The sequence below is a fragment of the Montipora foliosa genome, chromosome 5 (genome assembly GCF_036669935.1).
Source record: "Montipora foliosa isolate CH-2021 chromosome 5, ASM3666993v2, whole genome shotgun sequence".
NCBI classification, from domain to species: domain Eukaryota; kingdom Metazoa; phylum Cnidaria; class Anthozoa; order Scleractinia; family Acroporidae; genus Montipora; species Montipora foliosa.
The window spans coordinates 29,634,419-29,644,418 of record NC_090873.1 but is presented as its reverse complement, the minus strand read 5'-3'; the positions used below and the strand labels follow the sequence as shown (position 1 = coordinate 29,644,418).

Sequence of the window (10,000 nt, the reverse complement as noted above, 5' to 3'; positions counted from 1 at the left end):
GTATAGAGCCTTCTGCCTGTATTTTCTTAGGATCGAGAGGGTAGTGGAACTGCGTAGATTCCTCTTGTGGACACAGTAGAATCATTAACTTAGCCTGCAATGGCGTCGAAAGTCATGCAACGCGAATGGCGTTTTAGTGGATCCTTAAACAAAATATACCCTTATGGAGCTCAATAATGGAAAGTCAGTTGGATAAACTAGGCATGAATCTCAAAAGCGACGAGTACTGGACTTCGACAACAATCTATCGCCCGTCAAGACGAAATCAAAGTGAGCAGTATTTACCTGAAGTACATGGTAATTTGATACAATTGAGTTTCTTGTCGTCACGCACGCAATCAAATAGGAAGAGGTTTTCGCCTCTAAGAGCAAATATGTTGTTTGTTTCAATAAAATTTTCGCTGGAAAAGGATTCTGTGGTATTTTCTGCCTTTGTGAATTATAATATCATGTTGTGTATTGAATTTTCGAGCTTAAGGTTCAAATGTGATATGGGAGAAGTTTTTTAGTATTGCTCTGTAAGCAGGAAGGGTTCACAGGCCTGTTGGAAGCGTGCTTGAGTTTCAACAAAATGAGGCCCAAAATCAGTGAAAACTTGTGACGCAGATGAATAATAAAGTAGCTGCTATTTCCAAAATGATGGAATTACCTGGTGATAAATAACGTCGTACGCGTCTTGGAGAGTAAATTTTGACTTTGCATAAACAAGAGTTGGGCGTTTGTGATCTTTGTTTTGACTTCGCTCATTTCATTGTCAAACTTTATAACACTTGACAGAAAAAGAAACTTACAAAAACCCGGTATCTTGCCATCATTTGACACAGATGCTTCACTGTTTGGCGAGTAAACATGCCGCGGTAACTTAATCACGGCGCCCGCTGAATTCCGGCCATGTCACTTTCGATTTTGCAATTTACTTGAACGTAGCAAAAATCTCCCAAAATGTTTGTCGCTGATCGTAACTTTTTATATTCAAGGTTCAAAATTAATGTTGTTTTCATGTCGTAAATATTTTATTCTCGATCGACCGTCCGGGAAACTTCCTTCTGCTCTTTCTGAAAACTGTGTATCAATATTTATTTGCTTTTTCATCAATATTTGTTTTGCATAAAGCACGCTAACAGAATCTGTACCTTGCTGAGTTCGCATTTGTTAGCGTTAAGGGTATTTTCGGTCAGATGTTTCTGTTTTTTATGAGGGGTTTATTGTTTTGGTCTCCCATCCCAACACTAACCCCGCGAAACAGGGGTTGACTTCAGTGAAGTTTAGTATTACAAAGTTTTCGGATGCTCATAGGGCACACTTGTGGTGAAAAGAAGTTGTGAGGGAACTTGAAAATTATCAACATGTCAGCCCAGAAGCCAATGTGTTTCTCGCTGCTCTTTTATTACGTGGAATGCCGAAGGCATCCACGTCTTAAAACCGGACTGGAATCTTTTGTTTGTTGGTAGTCACAAATGTGCATACCCCACGGATATTGAATTAATCTCCGATCGGGTGGACTGATTTATGTTCCCTACGGCATTCCCAAACTTCCCTGCCCCGAGGAGAACTCCTATACTTTCCAAGCCATCACGATTTATCTCTGCTAGCGCGTTAGACCACTCGGCCACCGTGACACACTTCCGTCAAATTGGTGAAAGCAAATATTTATAATAGAATCTTTCCGCCCGCCATGATTGTTTCAGTATTAAACTATTCGATAAAGTGGATAGATGCTTTTTCTTTGAGAAAGGCAAGCTTTAAAGGTAAGGCGAATTTTCTACGTTATTTGTAGATCTTGCTTCGTACTTGTGTGTTCCACTGTGAACATTATTAGGGAATTTAAGATATACGACGGCGACGGTCGACGAAAACGTCACCTCAAAATATAACTTCGCTCTATCGCAAGTCTTTCGCGATTATTCAGTCTAGTTCGCGTCGTACAATGTGGGCAAAGGATCCTAACAATAAATCAGTACGAGCGGTTTCAAAGTTAAAATACAGAATGAAGGATTCTCTGTTGCATGCTTACTTTGTCGTTAAAACTTCAAATTTGGATAAGATACTTGCTAAAATCCGTGCTGCACGTGCAGCACGATTATTTATGCTCTTTTAACCAATGATATTATTGCTTTGTGGCGTTGTCGTAGTCGTAGCCGTCGTCGTTTCTTAAATTCCCTATTATTTTGCATAGAACGAATACTTCATTAGAAGCATTTTGCATAGAACGAATACGTACTCCAATATTTCTTGGGAACCAGTTTGTTCGCCGTTTTGACGTAGAAAGAAAATAAGAAAATAGCTTTGAACGGCCAAACAAGATAAAAAATGAAATCAAGTTTATAAAAAACGAATTAGCTATCGCCGTCACGGGAACTTCGCAGCCGTCCCCCATCCAAGTACTAATCTCATTCGGAGGAGCTTAACTTCAGCTGACACTTGGACTAGCATCAACGATTGTCATCTTTATGTTAAATTCGCACATAGATCTTGTCGAACTTTATAACACTTGAAAGAAAAAAAAACGCACTAACAAAAACCAGGTGTTATGCCGTGATTTTGTCACAGATGTATCCTTTGTTTCGTGAGTTGTCAGTAAACACGCAAGGTATAACTTGATCACAGGCGGCCGCTAAAATCGATGTCACTTCCGATTTTGCGATTTTACTTGTATGACCAAAAGTACGATAGAAAAATTGAACTCTGATGGAACGTAACAAAAATCTCCCGAAATGTTTTTCGCTGATGGCAAATTGTTTTATTCTCGATCGACACTTCCTAAGGGCCGATTTACACGATACGATTTTGTCGCATGCGACAAGCTCACGACAGGCCTACGACATGACTTACGATTGTCGCAGCGTTTAAAACATGTTTTAAAATGCTACGACATTTTTTCTGACGTACACAACAATCGTAAATCATGTCGTGGGCCTGTCGGAAGCCGTTGTCGCATGCGAGAAAGTCGTACCGTGTAAATCGGCCCTAAAAGTTCCTTCTGCTCTCCTTAAAAACTACATATTAATATTTATTTACTTTTTCGTCAATATTTGTTTTGCACAAAGCAGGCTAGCAAAATCTGTACCTTGCTTTGTTCGCATTTTTGAGCGTTAAAATAGAATTTTTGGGCGTATGTTCCTGACAGCAAAAGTCTCATATTTTAACGTCCCCCATCCAGATACTAACCCCGCTGGAAAGGGTAAAAAAACTTTAGTAACATTGGTCTTGGAAAGGTGTCAGAAGCTCAGAGTACACGCTTAAGCTTGTGGTGAAAAAGAAGTTGTAAATGATCAACATATCGGCTTTGAAGCCAATGTTTCTCGATTTCCTGTTATTTTCTTCAATCGTTCTGGGCTTAGTATTTTACTGAACGACATGTCTTCTTAGAGGGTATATAGCAAAGATGTCTACCATGGCACCGTAATGATTTACGATACCAAACAATGTCGTGTACTATTAGAGCTACATATTGTGCAAGGACTTGAATCTCCTGGAAAAAACAAAACGCCGCTCAGTTGACAGTTATGGAAAAAAACACTGTCAAGTTACTGCACTACCACACGCAATGCGTTCTTACTTTAAAAAATATCCCGTATCTCCTCAATTCTACCCCCCCCCCCCCCCCACCTCCAGACTAAAAATCCCGTATCCCCACAATTTTTTTACCTAATTATCCCGTATCCTGATCGCTTCTCGGCCTTTTGGCTAAGATTAGTTTCTTGGCCAAGGACTACGGTCAAGTACTATTGTACAACGTACGGTACTTTTTCAGTGCCGTAAGGGGCAGGCACAGAACAGTTTCGGCTGTTTGTCTGTTCTCTCGAAAACGATGACAAGGGTTTTTTGGGTTTTTTGTTCAGCTCGAGTGTAGAATCAGGACGAACTGTTGTAGTTTCTGATAACTATTTACTACTTGTAGCTTTTGTTGAATTTTGAATCGATGATAGAGAGAGTTTTGGCGATCTGAATCCGGAATGGACTACTGGATTTAAGGATTTTTCTTAACGAGATTTCAAGTTATTGTGGAACGTTTGGTACCAAGTTACTGAAATCAAGATTATGGAATTGTAAAATTAGAACTTTGGACTGGACTATACAACACGCAATTACGGAATTTTGAGCATTGAGAGAAATAGAGCACGGATGTTGTCTTCTTGTCTTCGCCACGGCAAATTTATACAGTTTGCAAGGAACTAAACCAGGATTACAGAACCAGACGTCGATTACAGGGCCCGGTTGTTCGAAAGCCAATTACCTTAATCCAGGATTAGCGTAAACTTTTGTTTCATGTTTTCAACTTTTTGGTCACAGTTTCCTTTGCTTATTTTTGTTTTTCAAGATTGACTTCTTCTAATGTAAAGTTTTTCTGAATATCAGCCTTGAACAGCATTTGGGAGTAGAGGATAAAACTCGTTTTAAAACCCAGTTTCTGAACAACTGGCCCAGTTGTTGAACTGTGATTTGTAATAGGTTTTTCGGATGATTTAAGGCTGATCCTGTAATTTTTGGATGAAAGGAGTTAACGAAGCAAGTAAAACTGTAGGATTTGAATTAAGTCTCCTTCCAAAAAATAAATAAATAAAAGATCCCGTATCCTGATAACCTGCTAATAGGGCTTCGTTGTTTGCATTTGCAAATTTAGTAACATTAGTAATGAGTTTTTACAACAAAAAACTTTTAAGTTATATTACAGATGTATCTTTCTAGTAATCTTTCGCCATTTTCCGAAGTCTACCTGTACTTGAAGTTCACTGTAACTGGACAATTTGTGTTAACTGTTTGCGCATTCCACGGATACGCCCTTGTAGGCGTCTTGTTTGTTATTCTTCAGAGACTGGAATGCTGTATTTCAATACCACACAATTCAGTGCCTTCTGATTTTCTGTAGCACGTACCACAGGCAAGCCAGTGTATGCTTCACAGAAGCATCTAGTCTTTTTTTTCTCTCAGATGGAAGATATGGCTTTCGAAGATTTTCTGGAGTGGAGCGTTGGACAACTTTAGTTTTATTTTAGGATGAGAAGAGTAAAGTCGACAACAGGAAACAAGGAAGATCTTGCTGCAGCTCGAGTCAAACGACCCGATTATTGATTTCCGATCTCCTCGGAAGAGAGTATAACAGACTTCTGAGTAAGTGTAGTATTCAAAATCCACGACATCTACATGAAAGTGTTTGGTACAGCGACCAGGCCGCTTTTGGGGAAAATATTTCACTATATTCTCTGAAATAAAGGCCTTTGACAACGATTGTGTCGGCAAATAGTAGCTAGACCATGCATAGAAGGCAGGCAAGGCCTACTCTTATTTTAAGAGATTGGATGTACACCAACTTTTGACCCACTCGCCAAAAGATTCCGCTGATCTTGTTGTGGTGAAATCGTCTGTTACGGTATCAATGAGAATTAACGAAAAACCAAGGGGGGTTTAATTTTAAAATCCACAGGCAATTGCTTGACTACCCGACCTTTCTTGTTTCCTGTTGTCGACTTTCCTCTTCTCATCCTGAAAATAAAACTGAAGTTGACCAAAGCTCCACTCTAGAAAATCTTCGAAAGCCATATCTTCCATCAGAGAGAAAAAAGACAACTCGAAAAGAGATAAAATTGACTCTAGAAGAAATGTTTTGACTCGAACAATGAAGCGTCAATTGCGTGACTGCCCGCACCTTGGCATGTTCATGACAATTTTTCTCCATTTCACGGACACGAATAGCTTCTTCACTACTCGTACTGATAAATAAGCATAGAATCAAACACCCGCCTTGATTTGATCGAGAAAACTTCATGAAAAATGGTAAATTTTTCTTCACAAACCATCACAGTAAAACTCTGATCGGTCACTCTCCCTCCGAAGTCTGTAAGGCCCAGCTCAGACGCGTACTTCACATGAGCCAAATCGAATTCATGTGAATTACGGCGTATGAATCAATTCAGAACGACCGGTCTAATTCGGATCGGCTAATCAAATTTTTCCGCGTGGCTTAGCCGGCAATTACGGTTGTGGAACGGCTTTGATCCAGACGCCGTAGTTCAAATGAGCCGAATCAAACGCAGAAATTATTGCAACTTTTTTGCAATTCTTTTCAATTCAGTCTGCTTCTGTGAATTAATTTCGGCGCAATTAAGTTTGGCGTCTGAATCAATTCAGCCGGGATTAATTAATTTGGGTCGGTCTAAATTCGAATTCGATTCGGCTCATGTTAAGTGCGGCGTCTATCCTGATTACCCAGCATGCACCGTTTTGCCGAAAAGGAGCGTTTGTAAACAAGCTGAAAAGCTACGTCAGTGTAGCCTGCGGACAGGTTCCCGCTTGGGTTTAGGGCGAGTTAGCCGAGTGTAGTCTAGGGCGAGTGGGATGAGGCGAGAGCGGTCGCGTCTCACTCGCTTCGTTCGCGGATTCACGCTTCGCTCGCCGAATTTTTTTCGCTCTCGCTGGGAGCCTGTTCGCAGGCTACGTCAGTGAGACGAGCGTTGCGTGACGACCCTAATAGCGTCTCCGATGGGTGATTTCATAAGACCTGGCAATTCTTGGAAACAAACAGATTGACGTGTGTTTATCCATAAAAGGCATCCGCGATTGTCATAAATAGTACTTGTTAGCCAAGTACTGTTATGCCAAGTATTCAGACGAACACCATTTGCTAAGATCATCAGGATGAACACGTTAAGCGCAGTTTACTTCGTTGCCATCCTCCTGCTACAGCGAAAAGTCGTTGGTTTCAGCTGCAACTCCGACAACTGCAGAGACTGCGCTTCCAATACCGACGTTTTCGGTATTACCTGCAGATGGTGTAGAAGGGACAATGAATGTCATACGCCAGGCGCAATTTTTACAAACCCGTGCAAGAGAGCGGAAAATATCGTCGATCCGTCTCTTTGCGAAGAAGAATTGTCCCATTATGACCCCGAATTGTCTCTAAAGATGTTGCTTCTTTCAGCAGTTGCGTATGATCCAGTTGATCCACAGGAATGTCTCAACAACTCTCTGCCATCTGCAGGCTTTCAAATAAAGCATATTGTAAACGAGAAATGTGATTTCTCTGATCACAATTGTTCTGGCTATGTTGCTGTTTCCCATACCATCAAAGCTATTGCTGTTGCTTTTCGCGGCTCTGAATGTTTCGATCAAGCATTTTCTGCATTTGTTGAGAGTTTAGTTCGCCCTAAGGAAGATTTTTTAAGCGAGGGTGAAGTTCAAAGCTACTGGAAAAGAGGGTTCGAAAAATTATGGCCGAGCATGGAAGCGAAAGTGAAAGCTCTCATCGCCGACAATCCATCCTACCCAGTTTGGGTTACAGGACATTCTCTGGGTGGTGCGATGGCGTCCCTAGCAAGTGCATGGCTCAGTTATTACAAAGTTGCTTCTCGTAAAAACATCATATTGTATACGTTTGGAATGCCTCGAGTTGGAAACTACGACTATGCTTTGGAACACGATCGGCTGGTTAGCAACAGTTGGAGAGTAGTCAATTATGATGACGCTGTTCCTCACTTCCCAAGCTTATTATCTCTGAGCATCGTCAACGGTCCTTACCATCATGGAGTAGAGGCTTTTTACAGCAAACCGGCAACAAGTGTATATTCTGAGCACAGGGAATGCCACGGAAAACCATACAACGAAGACATGACTTGCAGCTTCTCGGAAATGCCGCCGTACTCCTTCAAACGACACCAAAACTACTTCAACATTCCTGTGGGGACCTTCTGGGAGAAAGGCTGTATTCACTCAACACGTAAGAAACGCGAAACGCCAGAAAAATATAACAACACTCGCTCGAACACAGTTCAGTCTGTAAAAGATCGCTGCTTGAAGTATACGCACAAATAGGATCTTATGTCCTAGCGACTGAGTTTTCTTCCTGTCGATCTGAAAGATCGATCGAGACTCGATCTTCGACTACGTCAATGCACAAGCGATCTTTCTTTCGTTTCATGTTATTTTTCATTATTTCTACCGGCTTTAGTTAGAATAAATGAGAAAACTACGCAGACTACGCAAACATAGTCTATGTTTCAGTTGCTGTATTTGTCCACAAAGAAAGTTATCTGCACGTAGAAGCATAGCTACAGATTTTGTATTTTACTGTTTGTTATCCGTGTGGATGAGCAAGAATTCATAGAACGCTTTGTTTGTATTTTGCCTTCGTCTGAGCTTGCAGTCATCATTTGCTAAAATCGTCATTTAGCATTCCTTGGTCAGAAATATGATTGTCTTTTCACTCCTGTCATCTAAATAATCATAGACTTTGCTTGAGAGAATTAATCCCTTATGTAATATTTATCCAGATGTTGTAGGGAATTTTTTTGTTTTGTTTTGTTTTGTTTTTTTTTTGGGGGGGGGGGGGGTGGGGATGGAGCAGTGGCGAGAGCACTCGCCTCCCACCAATGCCGCCTGGGTTCGATTCTCGGAATTGACGCTATATGTGGGTTGAGTTTTTTGTTGCTTCTCTTGTCTGCTCCAAGATGTTTTTCTCCGGGTACTCTGGTTATCCCTTGTCCTCAAAAACCATCATTTGTTAATTCCAATTCGATCTGGAGAGGGCCATAACTTCATCAGTTTCTAACTGTCATGTGTTACCCTCTATAAATAAGTAAATTGATCATCATGATCAAGTTTGATTTGCCCTACGGTTAGGTCAATAATGAAACTAAAACTGGGTAATATAAAATACGTTTTTGGCCGCTAAAATCCATACCAGTTTCTAGACCTGGCTTCTGAGAGTTACACTCGGTTTGCCAACCATTACCTAGTCCAAGTGAAGTCAACATATTGATTACGCATTTTTTATCATTACTTTAGTAGTAATTGGCACTGAACATTGTTTCAGGCAAAAATACGTTCATACAATCTACTTGTTTCATTGAAAACCATACTCCCTTCAGACCATATTGGGTAAAATCTATACCTGTTTTCAGACCTAAACAGCTAAAAAAACCCACCCTTTGGGGCGGCACATACCTATATAGCTTAGGAGTACCCCCTTCCCCCTAAAAACTACCTAATCATAGGTAGCAAGGGCAACCATAAAATCTCAGAGGTGCCGGATTCTGGCTGAGCAAACAAATGTAGAAGCAAGGCTGACTGGATAGCCAGAAGAGTATATTGATCCTTTTCCCAGTATGTCGTCAGGCACTCCCTGACTTCTTCAGGGAATATCCGGAAAAGGAAAGGAACTTTATTTAAGTGTCTAGTCGTTCTAGCGCTGGAGCGCTAATTGGGGACACTGTAAACTGAAATTAACAATTAACCCAAATCAAGTCAAATGTCTGAAAAGGTGGAAAACGGATAAATATAATCTCCAAGCTGTACGATCAACCTTAAGTCAACATTTATATAATCTTAATCGATACATGAGATAACGAACATTTCTCGGAAAGGCACGTTTGGACTCAAGAGCCTTGTCGTCTTTATATCATTTATGTTCTGGTACGTTAAATGACGCGATGAGTATTGAAGAGAAAGATGCCAAGTTAGGTTGGAATTCGAAGCACTTTTTCTTTCTCTGGAAGCTTCCATAGCGAGAAAATAATACAGGAAGTAGAATCAGTAGCCTGTACAACAAATGTCTGCATTTCAAATCTATTATGGCAACCTTCGCCGAAATTATTCCGGGCAAACATCTCTGCAAATTAAAACTACTTGTCACGTTCGTCTTCAAATCAGTGCAGCAACGTACTTTTATAAAGGATCGTGAATCGCGTTACCTGCTGAAAGACTAACTTCATGCATCTTTTCTTTTATTTTCGGGGTGGGGAAGTGTGGGGGGGGGGGGAGGGGAGGGGGAGAAAATTCGTTTGCACATTTTTTTGTGGAAGGAGTCCTTGAGGCGAAAAGTTCGTCTCATGACAAATTTCGTAGAAAAATGCTTGCTGATGAACACTGCATTTTAAGCGTTACGCAGTTGTCTTGTGCTTTACTGTTGAAGCAAATTTATCGTTTATGTAGCTCCGTTTTGAAGGGGTTGAAAATTCTTGAGGTATTCCAACGTAAGAGTTATTTGATAATTTGTCGAGGGATG

At 40.8% G+C, this 10,000-nt stretch overlaps 1 protein-coding gene and 1 long non-coding RNA gene across 2 annotated transcripts in view; both read left to right on the top strand.

Annotated features, from left to right (window-relative positions):
• The first annotated feature begins 6,449 nt into the window (after positions 1-6,449).
• LOC138003874 (lipase ZK262.3-like) lies at positions 6,450-8,263 on the top strand. Its single transcript, XM_068850154.1, has one exon. The coding sequence runs from the start codon at positions 6,637-6,639 to the stop codon at positions 7,807-7,809; it is 1,173 nt and encodes a 390-aa protein (XP_068706255.1). The 5' UTR covers positions 6,450-6,636; the 3' UTR covers positions 7,810-8,263.
• A 1,102-nt stretch (positions 8,264-9,365) lies between these two features.
• The window catches only part of LOC138003875 (uncharacterized), a 1,652-nt gene continuing 1,017 nt past the window's right edge, over positions 9,366-10,000 (top strand). Inside the window, exon 1 of the long non-coding RNA XR_011123683.1 lies at positions 9,366-9,958. This is a non-coding gene — a long non-coding RNA (uncharacterized lncRNA). The remainder of the gene's footprint in view (positions 9,959-10,000) is intronic.